Source organism: Portunus trituberculatus, chromosome 41 (genome assembly GCF_017591435.1).
Source record: "Portunus trituberculatus isolate SZX2019 chromosome 41, ASM1759143v1, whole genome shotgun sequence".
Classification (NCBI taxonomy): Eukaryota; Metazoa; Arthropoda; class Malacostraca; order Decapoda; family Portunidae; genus Portunus; species Portunus trituberculatus.
In genome coordinates, this window is record NC_059295.1 from 17896991 (window position 1) to 17923440 (window position 26450).

The 26450-nt window shown below is 41.5% G+C and overlaps 1 protein-coding gene and 1 non-coding gene across 11 annotated transcripts in view; one reads left to right on the forward strand and one right to left on the reverse strand.

The window, feature by feature from the left end:
• The window catches only part of LOC123517148 (mucin-5AC-like), a 156413-nt gene that overhangs the window by 27499 nt on the left and 102464 nt on the right, over positions 1–26450 (forward strand). For 9 of the 10 annotated variants that reach the window (XM_045277099.1, XM_045277104.1, XM_045277103.1 and 6 more), the window contains exon 2: positions 17613–17685. In XM_045277099.1, the coding sequence (XP_045133034.1) occupies positions 17646–17685 (40 nt within the window). In that variant the 5' untranslated portion in view covers positions 17613–17645. Of the gene's footprint in view, positions 1–9567; positions 9876–17612; positions 17686–26450 lie in introns of those variants that run through there. The other variant, XM_045277102.1, reaches the window with a different exon arrangement.
• Trnar-ucu lies at positions 15969–16041 on the reverse strand. Its single transcript has one exon. It is a non-coding gene; the product is annotated as a tRNA-Arg (tRNA).

The window sequence follows — 26450 nt, forward strand, 5'->3', positions numbered from 1 at the left end:
GAAAAATAGGAAAGTAAAGAAATATAAAAAGAAAGAGGTAAAGGACTCATGAGAAACAAACAGTAATCACAATGCAGATGCACGTTTTTCCACTTGTTTCTCCTCCTCCTCCTCCTCCTCCTCCTCCTCCTCTTCCTCCTCCTCCTTCTTTCACTCCCCGATCTCGTTTTTTTTGTATTTATTTACGTTACCATAAACTTAACATATTAGCACTACTTTCATTCTCTCCTTCCTTGCTTCTATTCTTCCTCCTCCTTCTTTTCCTCCTTTGCCTCCTCATTCTTTCTCTTCCCGATTTCTCTCCTTCATTTAGTACTTGCGGTACCAGAAACTTGACACATTAACACTACTTCTATTCTCACCTTCCTTATTCCTTTTCTTCCTCCTCCTCTTCTTCTTCTTCCTCCTCCTCCTCCTCCTCCTCCTCCTCCTCCTCCTCCTCCTCCTCCTCCTCCTCCTCCTCCTCCTCCTCCTCCTCCTCCTCCTCCTCCTCCTCCTCCTCCAGTCAGTCACGAGCGACCCGCGTTAACCCGTAAGAAGTCTGCATTTTTTTTCCTTCATGCTTTTCTTTCACTCAATGTTTCTCAATTCGGAGGCCAACTTACTTACTGGTTTGCCTCCTCTCCTTCTCTCTCTCTCTCTCTCTCTCTCTCTCTCTCTCTCTCTCTCTCTCTCTCTCTCTCTCTCTCTCTCTCTCTCTCTTTCGGCCTTTCTCTCTTTCCTTGTTTTTCTTTCTCTTTCCTCCGGTATATCCACCTGTGACTCATCCGCCTACACCTGTTAATTCTCTCTCTCTCTCTCTCTCTCTCTCTCTCTCTCTCTCTCTCTCACCTTCATTAGCCAATTAACTTAACCACACCCTCGTTTAACCACTCCCTTTGTCACAGAAAAAAGAAATAACATACATACATACATACGGACACAGAGACACGGAGAGAAAATAGAAGCCAAAGAAAAAGTAAGCCCGAGACACAAACATCATCCTTGAAAGACACAAAACAATAGCTGATCGAGTTTTGCCCCGCGAGCGCAATGCAATGAAGGACGTTTGTCATGTTATTTGTACCCCGAAGTCACATCCGCTGCCACTAATGAATGACACTGGGGGGACGGCCGAGGGAGGGAGGGAGGGAGGGAAATGAGAAGAAAAAGGAAAGAAACGTATGAGCGAGGTTAGTTAATTATTCAGTGAGTGGGTTGGTGAGTTGGTGATTCTTGTCGTGATCAGCAGGAATCGTTCATTGTGTTGGCGTTGTGATCGTCCGTGTTATTGGTGATGTTGTCAATGGGTAAGCTATGACACAAGGAAGAGAAGTTAGTTAGTCAGTCAGTTATGAAATATTTGAAAAGAGAGGTTAGTTATTCAGTCGGTTACGAGATATTTGGTTCTTATTGTTGTTCTTGTTTTGATATTTCATACTGCCACGTGTAAGCCTGACAGCCTCTTCAGATTTTCTCTTTTCTTAAGTCCTTATGTTGTTACTAAACGTAGTAAAGGAAGAAAGGAAACATATCAGCCAGGTTAGTCAGTTAGTCAGTTAGCCAGTCAGTCAGTCAGTCAGTTTGGGGAGATAATTACGAAAAAGGTGGTTCTTATCATTGTTCTTGCTCTAATGCTTCTTATTGAACATAGGAGGAAATTTAGTTAGTCAGTCAGAAGGTAAGATAAGAAAAATAATTCTTTCTTGACAATCATGTATTATAATCACTGTCTTGTTCTTAGGATGGATTGTGTTACTGCAAAGGGGGAGCCGGGAAACTAAGACAGCTGGAGATTTCGTTATTCTTGACATGATCCCTACTAATGATATCGGAGGTGTAACGTATGACAAGGACGAAACAAAGAAATGGAAACAAAATAAATGACGTCACTTAGTATGCAAGATAACAACAAAAGGTGATTCTTTCGTGACCAGCATCTTTACCATTGCTTTATAATTAATTGCATGCGTTATTACCACTCTTGTCATGTACGAAAGAAAGACAGAAAAAAAAGAAAACATATCAGCAAAATTATCTAGTTAGTTAGTGAGTGACTGAGTTAATTACCAAAACATGACCAGCACCATCACCACCATAATCATTGCCTTCTTATGATGCTCTGTGATATCAAAGCGTGGGAGAAGAGAGAGAGGAGAGAGTGAGAGTGGAGAGGGAGAGCAAGAAGGAGAGACGTAATTAGATACCTGATGTTGACGTGCTTGGTTTGGCTGACTGATTGGGAGTGAGTGAGTGTGGTGTAGGTGGGTAGATGGTGGTGATGGTGGTTGTGGTGTGGGGATGGTGCAGATGGGTGGTGTAGCCTTTGTTTTCCGTTCCTCCATGCCTTGTTAGTCGTGGTGTTTATTGGTGTTGTTTTTGTTGTTGTTGTTATTGTTGTTTTTGTGAAGTTCAAACTAAAGTGCTCTATTCCTGTTGCTTTCTCGTTTCCTCTCCTCTCTTTGTCTATTCATATTTGCTTCCACTTCCTCCGTCTCTTTCTCACTGGATTTTAAACAGAGAGAGAGAGAGAGAGAGAGAGAGAATGCAAGGATGTTATTTTTATTGAGTGAGGTAATGTCTATCTGCATATCTATCAACCCCTATCTCCTCTCTCTCTCTCTCTCTCTCTCTCTCTCTCTCTCTCTCTCTCTCTCTCTCTCTCTCTCTCTCTCTCTCTCTCTCTCTCTCTCTCTCTCTCTCTCTCTCTCTCTCTCTTTCCTATGAGATGCTTCGCTGGAAAAGAATGGGAAAGTGAAAAGGAGAAGAAAGAGAAGGAGGAGGCAAGGAACTCGACAAAGAGAGGGGAAAAATCACATAAAGAAAAGGAGGAGAGAAGGAGAAGAGAATAATGGAGGAAAGAATGAAGGAGGAAGAAAAGGAGGAAGAAGAAGAGGAGGAAGAAGAGGAGGAGGAGGAGGAGAAATAGAAGGTGTGAGTGGCTGACAAATGAAACAGACTCAATAGAAGAATTAAGACAATGAACACAATAGATATTTTTTTCCCTCTTCCCCTTCCCTCCTTCCTTCCCTTCCCTCTCTTCCTCCCCTCTCGCCCTCCTTCCTCCCGTCCCTACCCCTTACAATGGCAGGCCCTGATCCGCTTCGGCGAGTCACAAGGATACATTTCGAACGCGTCTCTCTCTCTCTGTTCCCCTGTTTCTGAGACCTGAATCAATTCCTTTCGTCCCTCAAACCGTCTCATGAACACCTTCGTCTGGGTATAATGTGTTAAGGTCTCTCTCTCTCTCTCTCTCTCTCTCTCTCTCTTTATGACCTTCCTCGCCTTCCTTACGTGAAGGTCGTCTGAGGGAGAGAGAGAGAGAGAGAGAGAGAGAGAGAGAGAGAGAGAGAGAGAGAGAGAGAGAGAGAGAGAGAGAGAGAGAGAGAGAGAGAGAGAGAGAGAGAGAGAGAGAGAGAGAGAGAGAGAGAGAGAGAGAGAGATCTGACAAAGGCCCTGAATATCTAAAATCCACTTTTTCTCTCCTATCTGTATTTAACATATTTTCCTTTTTCCTCACCACCACCATTACATCACATCTGAGTGTCACATCTACAAGCTATTTCCCTGCCTACACCTGTCCTTCTGCTGCCCTTTCTCTCTTTTCTCTCTCCTTTTGTGTCTCTGTTTCTCTGTGTCTTCCCGTATCCGTTTAGCTACCTTGCACCAACTCTCTCTCTCTCTCTCTCTCTCTCTCTCTCTCTCTCTCTCTCTCTCTCTCTCTCTCTCTACAAGGTGAGCGGGCTAGGTTGGGATGGCAGGACTGAGGTAAACGTGTGTTCTGAAGCAGCCCAACCTTATGCAGGCCCAGGTACGATCAGCCCTGTGGCACCTGGACATTCATCATCTAAACCTGCGCTTACAAGACCTTGCTGACTCCCTCCACGCACCCTCAAGACAGTGACTCCCTCGGGTACCCATTGAGGGAAGGGGAAATCTCGTGAGGGAAATATGGAAGAGCGGAAAGGTGAAATATAAAGCAGGTGTCTTTTTTCTCCTTTTTTTGTGAGTGGAAGATGAACACTTAACTCTGAAACGTGAGGGAAGTTATCATGTTATCCTTCGTGAGACGCCTCCTCCTCCTCCTCCTCCTCCTCCTCCTCCTCCTCCTCCTCCTCCTCCTCCTCCTCCTCCTCCTCCTCTTCGTCCTCTTCTTCCTCCTCCTTATATGTAGCGATGCGGTGGAGACACTCACTCACACGCACACACACATACACACGTACACACAGGTACACACGCCCTCTCCGCCCCCAAAGCCACGTTCTTAAGGGATGATTCCGCCCTAAGAGCCACACCACCAGCACCGCCCGTCACGCTTGTAGTGGGGGCGTGGGAGGGTAGCGGCGGGGGATGTCCTGGTCTGATGCGGGCGGGTGTAAGCTGCGGTGAGGGCGAGGGTGACTTAGGGTGAATAAAATAAGATGAGACATGGCTATGATCTGTCAACATTACCATGATTGATATCCCCTTGTGCCTTTCTCCTCGTATGTGTGTGTGTGTGTGTGTGTGTGTGTGTGTGTGTGTGTGTGTGTGTGTGTGTGTGTGTGTGTGTGTGTGTGTGTGTGTGTGTGTGTTTCGCTTCCACCCACTATCATATCCCTTCATCTTTCAAGGCCTGCATAGGAGTCACAAATACCACACAGATGGAACGAAAAGGGCGAAGATTATCGTTTTAATTAATCTCACGTTACTGTAGAGATCTTGTCAGAGGAACCTAAATGTCACGAGGAGAGAAAAAGAAAGGGCTACTCCTGCTACCCCTGATGCTGCTGCTGCTACTCCTGCTGCTTCTAAGTGTGTGATATGGATCTGAGGCGGAACTCGGCCTGCTGAACTATTGAAGTGACAAAGGAAGGCAGACAGGCCGTGCGTTCTTTTTTTTTTTTTTTTTTTTGAGATTAGGAAATGAGGTGAAAAAGGAGAGTAAAGAAAATAGTAAGATTAAAGATAAGAATAAGAATAAAAAGAAGGTTTAGAAAGGAATGGTAGAAGGATAAATAAATGAAAAAGAGCACTACAGCGATTTTAAACTTAAGAAAAACAGAGAAAAGATAAAAGGAAAAAAAATAAAGATTAAGATAAGAATAGGAATTATAATACAAATACTTATAAGAAAATAGAAAATGTATAGAAGAAATTAATTACAAGAGTAAGGAAAGTCGTTGGCGGATGGCAGGAAAAAGAGAACAGAGATAAGAATGAAAATAAGAATAGGAACAATAATAAGAATAATGATAAGAAAGAAAGTATAGAGAAGGAATGAAATGAGGAAAAAATCCGCTCTTAGGCGAAAAGAAGGAAAGAAAGAGAAAAGACGTAAAGAACAGAAAGATGAACAATGATGAGAAAGGAAATAATAATGATTAGAAGACCAAGAGAAGAATACAAAAATCAAACAAAATAAAGAATGAAAGAATAAAAACATAAACCTTAATGTGACAAACAGCTTCCTTTAAACTTTTGATTATTCAGTTGTAGGTTATACGTGGAAGCAAACTTTATTATCATGTGTATATGTCTGAGAGTGTGAGCGTGTGTGTGGGAAGGTGGGAGGATAATAAAGAGAAGGACTGTGCTGTGAGGCGAGGACACAGCCAGAACAAGTGGATGCATTGTGTTCTGTGTTCCGCTGTTCCTGTTCGTGCTGAAGCTGGTGTGAGGGGCAGAGGATGAATGATCACCAAGAGGAATAGACGTGACACAAAGGCTTCACTTGTTCCGACCTTCGTAACATTAATGAGGGAAATGAAAAATTAAAATGTAGAGTCGCCATGTGAGCGTGAAGTAATTTTTGTCGTGAGAAAGGGTTTACCACACCTGCACGCACATACACGCACGCACACACACACACACACACACACACACACACACACACACACACACACACACACACACGCATGGGTTGTACCTGCAGAGGGACCGCAAAAGGGGAAGTAAAGTTAAGAGGGGAAAAAATTTAAGTGTGTTCAAAGTGATAGGCGGGGAATCACCATCCTCTTCTCGAGCTGTTTTTCTCCGCCATGTTTACGGTAATCTATCCTGCTTTCTATGTTTGACTTGCACCGAACGTCTGTATTTCAAGTATACCCGTTATGTTTGTTTATCATTCTATCAGTGTGGTGGATTTCATAAAGTGTTTAACCTTGCTTTCCAAATCTGTCATATTTTTGTGTTATTTTCTCTATTTACCGTGTTAGCCTCAGTTTATTCTAAATATATGCATGTATTATTGCATTCTTTTCTTCACGATTTAAAAATTATGCATCGCTCTCTGCATCTTTCTTTTAAAAATTACAAACCCGTTTTCTACGTACAATTTCTATCTTCTATTTTCTAAACCTGCATCGCTGCATGAAGCTTCCGTGGCTCAACGTTAGGAAGCAGTCAGTGTGCGAGGAAGAGCCTTCAGTATTTACTATCAACATATCTCTCACTTAGTTTACATATACAACATAGTGCAACTTACACCAAACACCCTCGTAAAGGTCACTAAAATAACGGGTCTCATGCTGCTGCTGTTTGTTCCTCCTTTGCATTCAAATATATGTCCATCCAACACCACACCCCAAGTAAACACCAGCAGCAGACGACCCATGACAAGCAGAGAGAGGCAGACGAGCATCTTTGCAACTCACTGAAGTACATGTCATCCAACCTTTACCTTTTACGTGCTTGAATTCTCCAGCAACACGAGTACCACCATCATCACCACCTCTACCACAACCACCACCACCGCCACCGTTGGGTTTACTTGAGGCAACGAAGGTCCGGCGGGTGAACGGGGGACTAACGTTCTTGCGATAGCGGAAAGGTCAGACCACCGCTTGGGCAGGTGACGGCAGTCCTCCAGGAAGCGACAGAGCGAGTAGTAGGGCACTTCCACGGTCATGGTGCGGGGAGAGAGGTGGTGGGGAGAGGATGGGGGGGAAGAGAGAGTTAGTGAGAGGAAGGAGTGAGAGGGAAGTTGGAATTTTTACTTTGAGGTGTAAGAATGGAGAAGAGATGCATATTGGAAGTTTTGGGGAGAGAAAGAGAAAGAGAATGAAGAGATAGAGAGGTAAGGGCAAGAAAGAAGTTGGAATTTCTGCTTTGAGTGTAGGAGTAAGTGAGGAGGAAGAGGTAAAGCTGTGAGGTATGAAAGGGAGGGACACACATTCAAGGAGACAGAATGAAGAGGTAGAGAGGTTTCGAAAGACATGGAAGGAGAAATCTGTGTGCTGTGGTTTACTTATGAGGGAGGAGGGACGAGAAAAATAGGAGGAAATTACAGGATATACAAGGATAGGGTAAAATGAAAGAGTGAAAGTGAATAGGGATGAGAACAGATATGAGAGGGAAGCTATACGGTATATCAGAAAAGAATACGAAAGAGGGGAGAATAAAGACGAGAAACTGAAAAAGAAGGAGAGAAAGATGGGAAAAGGAGAAGGAACGTTAGAGCTAGACACAAATAAGAGGAAATGAATGAGACTAACACAAGAAGAAAAGTTGTAAAGTATACCAGAAAGGAAAAATAAAACAAGTAAAATGATGAGAAGACGGAAAGAGAGCAGAGAGGGTAACAAGACGAGAGAAACATTACCTGAAGCTATGATAGACAGACACAGCTCTTGGGAAGGTGAAGGCAAGAGCACAAGGGAGAGGGAGCTGATCTAAAGCCTTGAGGACCAGAGGGGAGGACAGGAACTGAGGAGAAAGGGACGAAGGGCAAAAGGAAGAGGCAGGTATCTTACGGGATCTTAAAAATACAGTACCGTTCCGGGCATAGCGACCTTGCCCTATCTTCGCTCCTTACTAGAACTGCCCTCACATCCTGACATTAACGGAAGAAGTAAAGGCAAGTTAAAAATAAATTCTTTGCCTCCTCGTTCTGAACTTAGCAAAGGAGAAACTTGCAAGAAGGGAGACGAAGATTGTTTGAAACTATATTAGAAGAGATAGGAGAATGAGGAAGAGAAGCAAGCAAGTGAGGTTAATAGAGAAACGAAGGAAAAACAAGAATCATGGAAACTGGGAGCAGTAAAAAATGAAGAATGAGGAAGAAAGCACAGTGCGAGAATGTAAAAGATTATGAACTGGAAACTGGTAATCAAAATGGCTTTAGAGAGAGAAAGAATAAAAACAGACCTATAAACTAAAAAGAGAAAGGAAATGGAAAGGATAAGTAGACTGGGAGATAGGAAAAATTAAATGAAGAATGAAAAGAAAAGAAAACATGAAGCCAATTTATAAGGAAAACAAGATGATTGAAAGAAGGAAGGAAAAAGAAAACAAACATAACTAAAAAAAAAAAAAAAGAGAAGCTAAAATTGAACTAGATGAAATAAGAAACATATGAGAAATAAAGTGCAGTTAAACAACAAGGAAAAATTAAGAAAAATAAGAACACAGGTAAAAATGGAACAATGTATAAGAAACACAGAATAAGAGAAAAGCAGAAGGGGAAAAAGATACACTAGAATGACGTATATAGAGGCAAGGAAACCATCCATCAGTGCCAATAAGAACCACGCAAAGAGAGAACAAGGGGAGCAAAAATCGATAATGTCAAGAATACAATGAAGAAAAGGGACTAAAAGAAGAAGAAAAAAAATAAAGAACGTTAGAGTAAAGGTTTCCATTTGTCCACTCAGACGGAAAGCGTTATGGCAGTAGCGTGTCTGTCTGTGTGTCTGTGTGTCTGGCTGTCTGTCTGTCTGTCTGTGTGTCTGTGTGTCTGGCTCTTAGCTAACTCAGCCTTAATGGAAAGGTCAAGAACAAGACGGTTTTTTTTTTATTATTATTTCTCCGTGTTTTACAACTATATACGTACAGCACTTCCACCACCACCACCACCATCACCACCACCACCATTCACAATCCACAATTTTTAGTATAATTTCTTCTCTTTCTCTCTTCTTTTTCTCTTCTTCTTCTTCTTCTTCTTCTCATTCTTCTTCTCATTCTTCCTCTTCTATTTCTTCCTCTTCTTCTTCTTCTTCTTTGTGATATTCTTGTTCTTCTTGTTCTCCCTCTCTTACTCCTCTTTGTCCTCTTCCTCTTTTTCATCCGCAATCTTAATCTTCTCATAAATTTAAGAAGTGCAGGTATCTCTTTATCTCCTTTCCCCCATCATCTCCTCCTCTTCTCTTTCTTTCTCTCTTCCTTCTTTCTTCATTCTTCCTTCCTTGTCTTGCCAAACTTAAGTGTCCTTAACTTATTTCTCCCTTGCACTATCACTCACTGCATCACTTCCATCCTTCATCACCATCTCCACCATCATCTTATTCTTCTCTTTCATCTCACTCCTCACCTTCGCATTCCTCACCCACCTCCCCCCATCACCTCCTTCACCTCCTTCCTTCCCTCCTTCAACCCATATCTTCCGGATGACCCCGTTTCCCTTTCCCTCCCCCCATCACCCCCACTCCCTCCTACCCCCCCTCCCTATCCCTCCTCCTCGCCATCCTTACAGCGTCCGGGTGATCTGGTCTAGGACGCCCGGGACTGGCATGTCGGGGCACGGGGCGGGGCGGTGCCGGGCGGGGCGAGGCGGGGCTACAGCCAGGAAGGACCTTGGGGGACTCGATCTGGGGCCCGGAGACCCTAGCGCAGGTCCAGTCGGTTGGTGTGTGTGAGGGCGGAGAGTTGGAAGATCCTGCAGTGCCGAGTCTGGGGATCCTGCCGTTTCCCTCTGCTAGTTGTGAAGGATCTTAGCCTCTCTCTTCTATCAGAGAGGGATCCTGTCACTTCTTTCGGCCTCCTACGAGCGGCGAGGAACCGTATTTCACGATTTCTCTGTCTCTCGTGCGGAATTGTTTTGGGATTCTGCAGTTCCTACTCCTCCCCGTTAAGGACTTCGTGTCTACGGAAGGATACTTGGCCGGCGCTAAGAAGGATCTTTTCTCCTCCTGCAGGTAAATGTTCCTTGTGCGCTACGGTTTCATTGGTATTCTGTCTTAGTGTGTGTGCCTGAGTCTCCGTCCCCTTGTTGAGTCAAGGCAGGACTTTGACTCAGTTTGAAGGACATGGCGGATGAGATTCTGGCTGCGGGACGATGAGAGGCTGCGATATGACAAAAGGTTCAAAGCCTCGTGGATTAAAGCAAGATGACTGTACAGTTCCATGGCGGACACTAATGTACGTGTGCGTGAAGCCAGCGGAGTTGAACGTGCTGGAAAGTGGCATTCGTGGACAAGCTCTCCGTCACGATATTTTACCTCTTTTAAAACCGAGAAACTAAGCGAAGTATTGCGGATTTAAAAGCACGTGTCTAGAAGTGGTGTTTAGTCTCGCTAGCTGCATACACTCCCCCGTTACTTAACAGCCGCGAGAGAGAGAGAGACATAGATCATAATACATGCAGGAAAGTGTCGCTCAGTGCAATGGATATACTTTCCGCTAGAGATCCAGCCAACTCGAGCGAAGAAAGTGACTTGGCAAACCAGGACTTAAGAGTTGTCTGTCTGCAGGCTTGGGGGTCGACTACTGACCTACTCCTGAACGGGTGTGTGTGTGTGTGTGTGTGTGTGTGTGTGTGTGTGTGTGTATAAGTACGTGAGAGAGTGTGTGCGACTTTTCTTCTTACCACAAGCAGATCGCCTCCTCTTCCACCTCCACCTCCTCCTCCTCCTCCTCCTCCTCCTCCTCCTCCTCCTCCTCCTCCTCTCTCCTCTTCGTCCTCCTCCCAGTAACTTTCCCACAGCTGGCGACTCGCAGTGAGATCTAAATCATTGAGTCACCCAAGTTACTAATATTCTTCCTTCCTTTCTTCTCTTCTTCCTTCTTCCTTAATTTATTAGGTCTCTTCTATCGCATGCTCTCTCTCTCTCTCTCTCTCTCTCTCTCTCTCTCTCTCTCTCTCTCTCTCTCTCTCTCTCTCTCTCTCTCTCTCTCTCTCTCTCTCTCTCTCTTCGTTGAGTTCACTTTTTATTTGTCTGTTTGTCTGTAAGTCTCCATGAAGCTTTTACTCTTCGTCTATTTGTGCTTCCTATATATGCCTAAAAATTTCTATATGAATGCATGTATCTGTCCATCTGCATGTCTGTCTGTCGGTCTTAATGTCACTGGTAGCTTTGTCTTCTTATCTGCACTCAGTTATCTATGTTCCTTGCATGTTAGCCTGTCTGTCAGTCTTTCTATCAGTCTGCTTATCGTTATTTTTTGTCGCTTTTATAGTTCTTCTTATTCATAAACACGTTTTTCTTTCTATTTGTGTATATGTGCGCGTCTCTTTGTTTACCTGTTTACGTGTCTGACTGTCTGCCAATTTACCTGAAGTCGAAAGCGCCCTACACTCCTTCTACTTCCACCAAACACACACTCACACACGTACAACACAGCAGTAATTCACAAGTTCAGGTCGGCTGCGTCTGTCCAGCTGTGCCTCGTGAAGAAAAATTGCAACTAACCATCGTCTTGTCTCTATATTCTCCCTCCTACTGTTCTCCTCTCCTCGTTTCTCATTTTCTACCGCATGAGGAAAGAACTGAGGCAGGAAAAGAATGCAGTGATCGTCTCTATTCTATATAATATATTCTACCTACTGCTCTCCTTTCTTTACTTCTCTCCTCGCCCGCCCGTGTTCTACCGCAGGGGACGAACAGAAGAAGAATACAGTCAGTCTCTTGGGAACATCACGTGCCTGGGATCTGAACACAAGTGGCATTAGTGGAACATGGAAGAAACTCTGATGATGCGTAGATATTTCTTTCGTGGACTGTTTCTTGAGGCAGCTGCATTCTCTCTCTCTCTCTCTCTCTCTCTCTCTCTCTCTCTCTCTCTCTCTCTCTCTCTCTCTCTCTCTCTCTCTCTCTTATGGATCAAGTAATTTGTAGTGCTATTAAAAAATCTAGGTTAGTGTTTAGTACGTGTTTAATAATAAGAGAGAGAGAGAGAGAGAGAGAGAGAGAGAGAGAGAGAGAGAGAGAGAGAGAGAGAGAGAGAGAGAGAGAGAGAGAGAGAGAGAGAGAGAGAGAGAGAGTAATGCACAAGAACACAATATGAGGAAATAGAAGGGAGGAGAGGAGAAAAAGAGAAAAAAAAGAGCAACATAGCTAACTTCTAACCTTAAACTGAGACTCCCCTCCCCCCCAACACAACAATGAAAAACAGGCAAAGCAAGGCAGAAGAAGTGGTTTGCATACAGGCTAATTGACTAACCTTTGAACACTGTCGCTCACACCGCTTCGAAGCCGTCTCGTTCACCTCTACTTAACGCTGCCTGTCTCCTGTAAGTTCCCGCATCCTTTTAAGTGGGTCCAAGTAAATATATATTTTTTTACGTGTTTAAGTAATAGTAGAAAATGTGATAGTAGTGCAATCTGGTTTAAAAAATATATACTTATCGATATCTCGTCTTGAAAATGAACTATATAATGTTGTGGAGTACATTTATAATTTAATATACTATGCCTATGTAACAAAAAATACTGAATACCAGAATATTACAGTACCAACTACAATCGTAATATAATAATGATCATCGCATTATACTCGTTCAAAATTTTCGTCACACCTGTTTATACAGCAACTTTTTTTCCTCTTTCAGCATTTTCTTTGCCTTGTTTGTCTGCAGTGTTTGCACGTATGTAAAAGTAGTACGTAGTTGCTTCATTCGATTGATTTCCTCTCTAAAACTCACTCACTTACTATGTTTTCTTCCTTCTCTCACTCATTCACTTATCAATTCCTTCCTACATCACTCATCTGTTCTCCCCGTCCGTCATTACCTTATTCATCAAACTCACTCACTCACTATATTTTCCTTCCTCTCTCACTCATTCATTTATAAATTCCTTCCTACATCACTCATCTGTTCTCCCCTCCGTCCTTTTCTTATTCATCAAGTCCTTAGTTCTTCACTCACTATAATACTTTTCCTTCCCTCGTTCACTCCCTCACCAGCTTAACTTTTCAGTGGCTTCATGCCGCATCAAATATCGCAGCCATCCTCTTTTTTTTTCTCCCTTGCCTCACCTCCTATCTGCTATCATCACATCTCGGCTCGTTCTGCAATTATCCTCTCATTACCGATTTCTCCGGCTGTTCCGTAATTATTTATTGATTATTCCTGATTGGTATCGATAACCTGTGCAAAGATCCAGGTGTTCGCGAGGAAGCACGATAATTTGCTACGATGAAAAGAGAAGGTAATATTTAGCTTTGATTGTTTCTTTTTAGACGATTTCATTATTCATTCGTTACTCGTTTACTGCAATGAATGTCTTCGCTAATACGAATTCCAGGTGTGTCTCCTTTCGTGTGGGGTAGGAAAATGGTGGTGAAAGAAATAGACAACTTGCTCTTGCGTATGTTAACACACGAATGTGAACAAGCACAAGTTGACGAAAATCAAGAAAAAATAGAGATAAAAGAAAACTGTATCTAGAATTTTAACAAGATAATAGCGTAGAAATGAAGATAAATGACGTAGAAAGAGAGAGAGGTCAGACCAAATAATACAGGAAATATAGCAAAAACAGATAACGAGGGTAATATGAACACGGAACATTAAAATTAAAAAAAAAAAAACCTGATGAAATTACAAAACCCGACAGAAACAAAAAGTAACACTATACTTGGGAAAAGAAATATTAGTGCTTTAGTGAGGAACAGAAAAACGAACGCCTGTAAATCATAAAGCCTGAAGGACAGAAGCACAACACTGAAGGTGATAAAACAACTAGAAATAACAACACGAAGGTAACAAAATGATGAGGAAACAAACAAAACAAGGGCGAGATTTGAGAAGTGGAGAGCAATCATGACTACTACAACTCCCCTCCCCATCCCTACCACCACCACCACCACCACCACCACCACCACCACCAATACCAGTACCTTCACGACATATTACTACTTTACCCCCCTTTACCACCACCACCACCACCACCACCACCACTGCTCGGCCTCCACAGGGGTCTAGTGTTCTCCCTGTGGCCACAAAAACCATGGGGCGGTCCACTCAAGGTCTTGCGGAACATAGACCTGGAGGGAGGGTGGAGGAGGAGGAGGAGGAGGAGGAGGAGGAGGAGGAGGAGGAGGAGGAGGAGGAGGAGGAGGCAATGATGGTGATGGAAACTGAAGTAAGCTATGAAGGATGATACTGACGGAGGAGGAGGAGGAGAAGGAGGAGGAGGAGGAGGAGGAGGAGGAGGAGGAGGAGGAGGAGGAGGAGGAGGAGGAATAGGTAAAGGTTAGAGGTGGAGGAGTGCTTGCGGGGAGGTTACTGGAGATGGGGGAAGTGGAGTGGGGCGGAGAGAAGGGAGTGGGAGGTGGACGAAGGGAGGTGTAGGAAGTAGGAAGCAGGAAGTAAGGAAGGAAGTAAAGAGAGAAAGAGAGAGGGAGAAAAGAAGAAGGAAATAAGATAAGTAAACAAAGCGAATACCGCCTGAAGTAAAAGATGGAAGGAAAAACAAAAACAAAAAAAAGTAAGAGAGAAGATAGAGAAAGGAATGTGAATAAAGAATGACAAAGACAAGTGAAGAAAAAGACTTAGAAATACTAGTGTAATATTAAAGATAGGAGACATGGTAGGGAGAAAGACGAAAATGAAATAAACCATGAGGAACGAACGAAAAGAGAGAGAAACAACGCACACACACACAAAAAAATCAACAATAAACGAAACAAAAGAAAAAAAAAAGGAACAAGAAAACTAAAACCAAAAGAAAAAGAAGAAAAAGAAGAAAAGGGAATAAAGAAGAATAAAATCACACATAGTTACATTAAAAAAAACTAAGACAAGGCATTCCTAACCTAGAATTACATAAAGGTCACAGACACCACCACACACACCACACAAGGTCACACTTACAACCTGAGGCGACACATCACTCCCTTTGTCCCTGTAGAGCAGAGACCTTACGTAAAGTGCAGTGTTACATCTCTCTCTCTCTCTCTCTCTCTCTCTCTCTCTCTCTCTCTCTCTCTCTCTCTCTCTCTCTGGTTTAAAATCTGAAAGTCTAAATATATTCGAGGAATTTGTTGGTTCTCAAAATTGTTAGTAACTTTTCAATCCACATGGTGTTTTTATTTTCGTCAGAGAGAGAGAGAGAGAGAGAGAGAGAGAGAGAGAGAGAGAGAGAGAGAGAGAGAGAGAGAGAGAGAGAGAGAGAGAGAGAGAGAGAGAGAGAGAGAGAGAGAGATTTTTAAATATCCCAAAAACTCGACTGCATTTCAGCATTTTATCTATTCTTATTCTTTTGGTAACACGAAAATTGAAATAAAAGAAGCAATAAAAGCATAAATTGAAAGATAAAAAAAAATCATTGACCTTTCTCTCGGTTCTTCTCAAGGCTCTATTTTTGGGAACCGTTTCATGACCTTTCTATATTTCCACCACCTTTTTTTTTTAAACTTCCCTGCTTATCTTTCTCGTATAAAATAAATCAGTACTTTCTCTCTTTTTCTTCCTACTCATTTTCTTTTTCCTTGGCCGATTTACCTATTACAAAAAATATGCCAAATTCTCAGTACTTACCTCATGATTTGTGATGCAGGAGAGTAGCAGTTTGTAGGTAATGCACGCGTGTCACGGAAAGGATGTGAGCCGTGAAGATTCTGGGGAAGAAAGCGAGAGAAAACGTAACAGTAAGACATGCAAGTACAGTAACTGGATGACTACTCTCTACTAAATGAGGGAGAAGGAAGGAGACAACAGGGAGGCCTCTGGTTTAATAGTATAGTAGAATATAAGAGTAGAGAGTAGAGAGAGAGAGAGAGAGAGAGAGAGAGAGAGAGAGAGAGAGAGAGAGAGAGAGAGAGAGAGAGAGAGAGAGAGATGCTCTAAATCACTTTAATGTAAAATTCAAGTTTCATCACCAGTGCTAGCATATGAAAGAGTGTTTGCCTATACCACCTCACCCTTGACACCAGAGCATTGCCTAGCGCCTCGCCCGCTCACTTAACCCCGTAACTCTGAGGTAAACACGATCGTTCAAGCAACAACACACTAAATAATCTTTCAGTCGTGGTCCATAATTTTTAGCTCAATCGAACTAAATTTCCATCCCCAGCGGGATTCGAACCCGCGACCTCTGGATTAGAAGTCCAGCGCGCTATCCACTGCGCCATGGGGACCTTGAGCAACTCCGGAATGTGTGGTGTAAAAAAAAGGAAAAAAACACTTGCTCTCCTTCAAAACTTCAGCTTTTAGTCGTGTCTTTGGTCCAGTTTTTGTAAGCATTTGTCAATGTTTCTCTGTGTATGTGTGTGATGGATAGCCGGCCTCCGACCCAGCCAGCCGGTTGTGCGGTCGATAAGCGAGAGAGCGAGGCAACCCGGCAGTGACGTAGCCAGGCAGTGAGGCGGGCAGTAAATCAGTAATTCATGTCGCTGATAAGTCACGGTCAGTCACCCAGTCTCTCATGCATTCAAGAAACAATTTAATTTGTCGAAGATAAAGAAACACGCTACTCACTCAAACAGTCATACAGTCAGCCATTCACCCAGTCAGCGTGCAAGCGAACCAGTCATGCAGTCAGCCACACAATGGGTCATTCATTCATTATACACACTGCTTATGTATTCAGACAACAGATCAGTGTTACATCAAGACACAGAGTCTCATACAATTCAGTACTAGATAATATTTTTCCTTATACAAGAGTAGGACGGCAATACTTCTCTTTTATCTGATTGAGTATAGGAAGTTATTATTTTTTTCATTCAAAATAGTGTAGGAAATTATTTTTCATCACTACGATACAATAACACTATAACATTTCTCTTGGGTCTGATACAATGTAAGGAAGCAATTCTTCTTCTTATACAAAACACAATTTAATTTTCCTCTACAAAGACAAAAGGACAAATGCAGGATACATCGCAAATTAGTAATATTTCGTTGTTAATTCAAAGCGGCAATTTCTCGATATCAAACCATCAAAAACATTCTCTGAGACAATAACAAAATAAACTGGCTGTCTCACCTCGCCTCGCTCACCGTTAAACTAAAGGAAAAAAAAACACACAGAACAATTGAACCTGTGTGATGTTTTTACTTGTAACATGTACATCTATATAAGTCCTTTCTTTATGGCCTTGCTTGTGTTGCTTTGAAGCTAATGAGACTGATTCATAAGCTACTTGCCTACATTTTCCTTGGCAAACTCGATCGTTGTGTATATCTTTAAACAGTTAACATGGTGGAATAAATTAAACTGTGGCACGTTGTATTGTCTTATTTTAACAACTGACTGATTTTTTTGTACCACTTTATGTTCACTAACAGGGAACATACAACTATTATCACTTCTATTTAACGAAATGCATGAGTATAACATTCCTTTCCTTTGCTACCTATTTACCATCGCACTAACATCATACCATGAACAACTGATGTGTTTTTATATGCATTTTCTGACACATACCTTAAGTTACTTCTAATAATTACTAACTGGATTGATAAGATTGAGTAACGGTCAACCCTTAAATGTATGTAAAGAGCTTTTTATTCACCTTTTTCTCTCCTGATTGTTTCCTCACGTTTGTGTCAATGGAGGGCTTTAAAAGAAGGTTAGATGAGGATAATAGATGGAATTAGCTAGCTTTTCTCATACAGGGCCTGCCACGTGTACGCCTGACAACCTCTTATAGATTTACTCTTCTTATGTTCTTATGTTCTCATGTGTGTTTCTCTCCCCCAACAGTCGTGAATAAACAGACTGCACCTCACCACCACAATGGGTTGGACCACCAGCCTCCTCCTCCTGTCCTTATTAGGTAAGTACTGCTGTGTGTGTGTGTGTGTGTGTGTGTGTGTGTGTGTAAGTGTGTGAGTGTGAATATTTCCTTTTAGAGGCAAATGGAGGAGAATGTTCAAGAGAGGGGGAAGGAAACCATAATGTATTTGTAAACGATATTAAGGCCAATGTCACTTTGTTCTGTTACGTGGGTTATCTTGAGGCTAGTATTTGTTATTCTCTTCTTCTTCTTCTTCTTCTACTTCTTCTTCTTCTTCTTCTTCTTCTTCTTCTTTTCCTCCTTTTTTTTCTTTTTCCTTACACAGTTACGTGGTTTAAATTAGTATAGTTCTTTATTTATTCATATCCTATTTCCTTGCATTTTCTTCTTTTGTCATTTCCTTTACTCTTTTCTTCCTCTTCCGTCGCCTTTTTCATTCGTTCCTTTCTGCTTTTTTGATGGATTTTTATATTTTCTCTTTTATTTTCACTTTTCCTTTGGTCTCAATACTTTTTCTTACTTTTTCATAATTCTCTTTACTTTCTTTTGCGTCTCTCTTTTCCTTTGGCATTTTTATTTATATGGAGTTTTAAATTTTCACTTTAATTTTCACTTTTTTGGGGGGAGTCTCAATACTTTTTCTTACGTTTCTTCTTTTGGTTCCATATTTCTCTTTACTTTCTTATGTGCCTCTCTCTTTTCCTTGGCCATTTTTCTTACCCACTTCTATTCTTACACACTTCTATTTCTTACGTACAATTCCTGCTCTTCTAGTCCTTATTCTCAATCTTACATTTGTTCCTGTTATCTCTTAACTTCTTACTTGTTTTTTTTTTTCCCTTCATTATCTACTTTTGTTGCTCTCCTTCCCCTTCTCCTCTCTCTCTCTCTCTCTCTCTCTCTCTCTCTCTCTCTCTCTCTCTCTCTCTCTCTACACATCTGTGACACTAAAGGTAGAAAACAACACTCACTCCAGGATTTGTGGTCTTCTGGAGGCTGCTGGGAGTGTCTGGGAGAGTTTTGAGGTCATATTATTCTCCTCCTCCTCCTCCTCCTCCTCCTCCCTTGTTTTCCTTCTCTAAGGCAATAAGTGCAACAAACTTTTTATTTCTCGTTTCCTGCTGGATTATTTGACTTATTTTTCTATCTTTGCTTCTCTCTCTCTCTCTCTCTCTCTCTCTCTCTCTCTCTCTCTCTCTCTCTCTCTCTCTCTCTCTCTCTCTCAAGTGAAGAGGAAACTAATGGGAGGGAAAATGGTTTGGGGCGAAAAGACAAAAGTTGAACAGATGAAGAAATCCGAGGAGGAGGAGGAGGAGGAGGAAAAGGAGAAAATAAGTATGTTTCTTTCTCACATAAATCACATTTCATTTGCCATTTTCTCAGAGAGAGAGAGAGAGAGAGAGAGAGAGAGAGAGAGAGAGAGAGAGAGAGAGAGAGAGAGAGAGAGAGAGAGAGAGAGAGAGAGAGAGAGAGAGTCTTAGTGTCGCAGAACAAAACGAGACATCAATAATAATGATAATGAAAATAATAATAATAATAATAATAATAATAATAATAATAATAATAATAATAATAATAATAATAATAATAATAATAATAATAATAATAATAATAATAATAATAATAATAATAATAATAATAATAATAGTACTACTACTACTACTACTACTACTAATAATAATAATAATAATAATAATAATAATAAAAATAATAATAATAATAATAAATTGGATGGTGTATCTACATGGAGGAGGAGGAGGAGGAGGAGGAGGAGGAGGAGGAGGAGGAGGAGGAGGAGGAGGAGGAGGAGGAGGAGGAGAGTTGGTCAGTGTTACCACCACGCCCAGCAAATTGAGACGAGGGAGAAAGGAGAAATAAAAGTGAGATTCTGTTGGTTGGCAGTACTGACTGACACACATTTAAGCCAACTACCACCACCACCACCGCGAGGGGCGTCAGCTGTCTTGTGGTGGTGATGGTGATGGTGGTGGTGGTGGTGATGGTGATGGTGGTGGTGGTGGTGATGGTGAGAGGAAGTTCAGTGTCCCAGGTTCATGATCACTTTTACCACACACACACACACACACACACACACACACACACACACACACACACACACACACACACACACACACGAAGAGACAGACAAACAGAGCAATTTTCCATCATAACTATCTTCGTGTGTGTGTGTGTGTGTGTGTGTGTGTGTGTGTGTGTGTGTGTGTGTGTGTGTGTGTGTGTGTGTCTTTCGTTCTCTGTCATGTAGAAAACGAAGAGTTATTATTGAGAGAAAATTGAAGTGACTTTTCCCTCCGAGACTTTAAGTAGGACACCGTATGTCACTTCCTTCCCTTCTCCTCCCTCCCTCCCTCCCTCCCTCCCGTCCCTCCCTTCTCTCCCTCCTTTCCTTCCCTTCCTCCTTTCCTCCATCCCTGTCTCCTTACTTTTCTTCCTTTCTTCCTTACCTCCTACTTTTTTTTCTGTCTCATGTCTTTCAATTTGTTCTTCTTTTCTTCCCAAACATTTTTCATATTTTCATTCATTTCCTGCCATTCATTTTTTTCTTTCCTCTTTAATTCCCTTTATTTTTTTCTACATTCTATTTTTTCATCTTTCTTTCTTTTATATATTTTTTTTCTCTCTCTCTTTTTTTTCTCTCTCTCTCTCTCTCTCTCTCTCTCTCTCTCTCTCTCTCTCTCTCTCTCTCTAAGTGTGTCAACAAAATTCTTGGATATAAGACAAAAAGGAGAATAAAAATAAATGCTTACAATTTTCTAAACATAAAGAAGTAAAAAAAAATGTATCGCTGCTTTCTGAGAGCAAATAACAGAGTATACAACGTAAATGCATCCATAAATAAAAAAAAACACGAAAAACAAGACGAAAGAGCAATAAAAAATAAGTTGAATATAAAGATAGAAGGAGAAAACAGTTTATGTAGAAGGGAAAAGAAAAGAGACAGAGAGAAAAAAAAGCTGCTCCTGTAGAAAGCCACACCTCTCTCTCTCTCTCTCTCTCTCTCTCTCTCTCTCTCTCTCTCTCTCTCTCTCTCTCTCTCTCTCAAACCATACCTTAAAAAATAATAGAGAAAAAGGACGACAAAACAACATTAGCTTTTTCTCATTTTGGTGTGTTGTGACGTTAATTAGGGGAAGGGGAGGAATAGGGGGCGAGGGGAGAGGAAGGGGAGGGAAAGGGGGAGGTGAAGGGGAAGAGGGTATAGGGAGTGGGAAAGGGGACAGGCGGGAGGGAAGGAGAAAGGTGGAAGATTTAGGGTGGAAGAAACGGTGTAGATTGGAAGATTAGAGAAGTGGAGAAGGGTTTTGAGGAGGAGGAGGAGGAGGAGGAGGAGGAGGAGGAGGAGGAGGAGGAGGAGGAGGAGGAGGAGGAGGAGGAGGAAAAATAATACACGCAAGTCAAACAAAAAAAAAATGAGAAAGAGACTGAAGAAAATGCAAATAGTAATGACAAACCACACCAAAAAAATGTAATCAATAGAAAAAATAATCTAAAAAAAAACTGAAAAAACTCAAAAAAAGAAGAAGAAAATAGAAGAAAAGAAGATCAAGAGAAAAAAATACTGAAGATGACATAAAAAAACAATATGATGAGTACAAGAAGGAAAAAGGAAGAGGAAGAGGAAGAGGAAGAGGAGAAAAAAGGACAAAGACGAGGATAAGGACGAGTAAGAGGAAGACTAATAGGAGAAAGATGAGACGCCAGAATCATCCATCATTCCTGCTTGGTTGAAGGAGAGGAAAGAAAACAAACCAAGAGTGTTTCTGTAGGTCATGTGTCGGGAGGGAGAGAAGTGTGTGTGTGTGTGTGTGTGTGTGTGTGTGTGTGTGTGTGTGTGTGTGTGTGTGTGTGTGTGTGTGTGTGTGTGTGTGTGTGTGTGTGTGTGTGTGTGTGTGTGTGTGTGTGTGTAGCGGGATGAAGTTAAGAAGGTGATCATTTTTTACCACTCAAGCGAAGGGCAACGTGATGGTGATGGTGGTGGTGGTGGTGGTGGTAGCGGTGGTGATGGGTGCAGAAATGACCGCCCCTTCTTTATTCTTTAGGGCATGAGTGACAGGAGGAAGGGAATGAAGGAGGGAAAGGAAAGGAGAGGGAAGAAAGGGGAGAGGAATTAAAAGAGAAGAAGAGACGATAAGGGAGTAAAGAAGGATTAAAGAAAATAAATGAACGAGAAAGAGAGAAAGGAGGAAAAAGAAAAAAAAACATGTAATAGAGAGAAAGAAAGATAATAAAGTTAAATGTCAAAGAGGGAAAGGGAACTGAAGAAAAATGGATGGAGGATAAAAGAAATAATAAGAGACAGTGTTACAAATCATCTTGAGAGAGAGGAATAAAGAAAAGAAAAGGAAAGGACATAAAAAGAAGGAAAAGAAGGAGAATCAAGGAAAAACGGTACTATAACTGAGAGCAAGAGAGAAAGTAGCTCGAAAGAAAAGGATAAAGAGAGAAATGTGTAAAAAAGAGAAGGTGTGAACAGAAGAGAAGGGATAAAAGAAAAGGGAACCACATGCAGAGTGGATAAGGAGACGCTAAGAGGAGGGTCGGCGGAACAACAATAGCAATGGACACTCAGCAATGGACAGAGAGAATGGCTAGATGAAAAATAAGAAATAGACAGAAAAATACTAGAAAAAAATAAAGAAAAGCGCAAATGAGGAGGGTCGACAGAACAACAATAGCAATGGACAATCAGGAATGGACAGAGAGAATAGTTAGATGAAAAAATAAGAAAGAGATAAAAAAAAATTGCTAAAAAAAGAGATGAAGAAAAGTGCAAATGTTTAACCGCTCATTTTTTGTCTCAAGGTAACTGTTGATTAGGATTATGCCACAGATCACCAGTACCTCCTCCTCCTCCTCCTCCTCCTCCTCCTCCTCGTAATCCTCCTTATCCTCTCTCAAGACTAAAAATGGAAACGGTTTTGTCTAAATAATTTCTCGCTAACTAAAATAAACAAGTCTTTTTGCTTTTACTAAGGATTCTCTTCGCTTCTTTTGGCTAAAGTCACGCCGCCAAGGCCACGAGACGGAGAAAAGTGAAGGACGAAAAGGCAAATAAAAGGATTACGAGAAAATGAATGAACAGACAGAGGAACATGAAGAAGGAAATGTGTAATGCAAAAATTAAAGTTTAAGAATGGGAAGAAAAGGAAAGAAAAGAAGAAAGAATAGATTAGAGCTGAAATACAGTGAAATCAAGCGGAGTAATGCAAAAAAAGATTGGAATGAAGTAGAAGGAAAGTAGGATACAAGAGAAATCAATCAAAAGTTAAACACATGTGATAAAAGAAAATGGAAAAAAGTGGGAATGAGAAGAAGAGGTAGAAAGGTAATGAAAAAACGACATATATAAAAAGAAAGTAGAAAAGAAAGGAGATGTGGAATAATTTATAAGGAAAGTTTAATCGTATTTTTGTAGTTTTAATACATCACTGACAACTAAGGAAGAGTGTGACGTCACCAAGGGAAAGCTTACTCCTTTACTTCTGTCCTCCTCCTCCTCCTCCTCCTCTTCCTGGTACTTCTGTTGCTACTTCTGTTTGTTTCTTTACGCTTCCTGAAGCTACCACAATCACTTCCTCCTTTTTCCTCCTCCTCCTCCTCCTCCTCCTCCTCCTCCTCCTCCTCCTTTCCTTACTGCTCAACCTCTTCCTTCTCCTCAAAGTATCTCACATTTTTTCTATCTATTTTATTATACTATTATACTTGTAAGTTACATTCCTCATACTACCACCACAACCACCATCCCCCCTCCACCTCCTCCTCCTCTTCCTCCTCCTGATAACACCTTCCGACCACAACTCAATCACAATTAGAGACTAGCAGCATGTGTGTGTGTGTGTGTGTGTGTGTGTGTGTGTGTGTGTGTGTGTGTGTGTGTGTGTGTGTGTGTGTGTGTGTGTGTGTGTGTGTGTGTGTGTGTGTGCGAGTTTCTCCGGATGCTGTCTTCAAGTAGCTGTCGTTTACCTGAGTGAGAGTAGCGACAGCAGGTGACTTGACAATGACTTACTGACTTACACACACACACACACACACACACACACACACACACAGGGAAGTAGAGATAAGGAAATAGAAGCGGTGAAAAGTTGAGAGACATACAGACATTGACAGATATAAATTGGAAGATATGTAAACAGATATAAAATGTGTATATTGGGAAACACGGAGACCAGGGAAGGTGAAAAATCGATCGTGTATCAGCGTTGGTGACAGACAGACATACAGAGAGACTGACAGACAGACAGATGAACAGATAGACAGAAAGACAGACAGATAGACAAACAGATGGACAGACAGATAGATGAAAAAAAGCAACGATCTCTAAACGAATAATAATAAAAACAACTGCACCTTTTTCTTACTTATATGTACACACACACACACACACACACACACACACACACACACACACACACACACACACACACAGACCAGTATCTTGTAATCAGTGTGAGGGAGGCTCCTTTCCTTCATTCTGTTCTTTCCTCCCTCATTTCTTCCTTCCTCCCTTCCCTCCTCCCTATTTTCTCTCCCCTCCATGTTTACGCAATGAACCGTTGCGGGCGATATTGGCACGCGATGGAGGAGAGGAGGAGGAGGAGGAGGAGGAGAGAGAGAGAGAGAGAGAGAGAGAGAGAGAGAGAGAGAGAGAGAGAGAGAGAGAGAGAGAGAGAGAGAGAGAGAGAGAGAGAGAGTTTCCTAAACCGTTCCACCACCTGATCATAAAAGCACAATATCATGAAGAGAGAAAATCCAAACAAAACAATACAAAAAAGCAAGAAAATAATAGTTTTTGAAGAAACCATGAATAAAACGAAAAGAACTAAGAATGAGAGACACAAAGACACAAGATAAATAGATAAATAGATAGACAGATAGATAGATAGATAGACAAATAAGTAGCTATAGACAAGCAGACTATTTAAGTAACCGGATTTATGTGAATATTGATGACGTCAGAAAACAATAGCAAGCTGCAGAAAAAGAAGTATATACATGATAGAAAAGACAAACAGACGTTCACATAAACAGCAAACATGTCAATGTTCCATCAATAAAAGTGTCAGTGTCGTACATTTTCCACAAAATATCGTACTATTGCACAAGTTTACACCTTAGGACAGTAGTTGGTGTGTGTGTGTGTGTGTGTGTGTGTGTGTGTGTGTGTGTGTGTGTGTGTGTGTGTGTGTGTGTGTGTGTGTGTGTGTGTGTGCACTATTGGTCAAAACAAGAGTTACTGGCATTTTATTTGCACATTCCTGTTTCTCTCTCTCTCTCTCTCTCTCTCTCTCTCTCTCTCTCTCTCTCTCTCTCTCTCTCTCACACACACACACACACACACACACATTCCCCAAATAACAGAAAAAAGGGAAAGGGGAAATAACTTGTGAAATAACCTACACACACACACACACACACACACACACACACACACACACACACACACACACAGTGACGCAACGTGTACACTTATATGCCGGCGTCACGTTCAGTGTGTGCGTGTCAGTGCGTGTGCGTTTGTGCTTGTTATAAGGTTATGTGCCAATGTGTGTGTGTGTGTGTGTGTGTGTGTGTGTGTGTGTGTGTGTGTGTGTGTGTGTGTGTGTGTGTGTGTGTGTGTGTGTGAGCATTCATGTGCATTATGGCATGGAAGTGTGTGTGTGTGTGTGTGTGTGTGTGTGTGTGTGTGTGTGTGTGTGTGTGTGTGTGTGTGTGTGTGTGTGTGTGTGTGTGTGTGTGTGTGTGTGTTGCACAAAACTTTACATACACGGCCTTGACACTTACTCCCTTTTCTCTTTTCTCACTTCTTTTATCCATTATTTTTTCCTATCTTTATTTATATACATTCCTGTTCCTTCTCTCTCTCTCTCTCTCTCTCTCTCTCTCTCTCTCTCTCTCTCTCTCTCTCTCTCTCTCTTTCCGTTTTTCTTTCCTTTCTTCCATGTTTTATTTCATTTTCTCCATTCCTGTAGTTTCCTTTCTTTTCTTCATTATTGTTTCCTCTCCTACTACTTTTATTCACTTTTTCCTTGATTCTAATGCTTTTAATACTTTGTGCCTTCTATATTCTCCTTTCCACCTTTTTCTTCTTATCCGTTCTTTCTTTCCCGTTATGCTATCTTCTTGTCATTATGATATTTATTTTCCCTCCTCCGCTTTTCCATTTTCCTTCCTCCCCCTCCTTACTCTCCCTCTCCTCACGTGCCTCCGTCCTTCGCAAAGTCAGCTGACGAAGCAAATCAGCAAAAAGTTGAGTCACTCTAAAAATAAGCGACAGAAAGGAAGAAATTATATGTTAAGTCGCAGAAACAAAGAAAAAAATCAATGTTTCAAAATCAGTATTTGAGAAACATTTGACAATTTCAGTACAAAAAAAATAATACAATGATCAGAAGCAGAATTTTTGTGGGGGGGCCAAACGAAAAAAGAAGGCAAAAAAAAAGATCATTTACATTTTCACAGTTTTAACATTTGATCGAGTGAGTCACATGAGGTTTTTTTTTTTTTTATGTCATATTATAACATTTCTGACACGTTTTCTTCCTTCTAAGGCGTCTAAAGCATCAATGGTACCAAACACGTTATGATGCACACATACATAATGAAAATTACTCACACGTTATATATCAACAGGCATTTCGGGCAATCTTATTTCACAGTACGTTTTGATGGTTATGATTTTTCGTGGTATGTAGTTGCGTAAGCTTTTAAGAGTGGGAATAAACTTTTCTAATCCCTTCTACTTCTCCTCCTCCTCTTCCTCCTCCTCCTCCTCCTCCTCC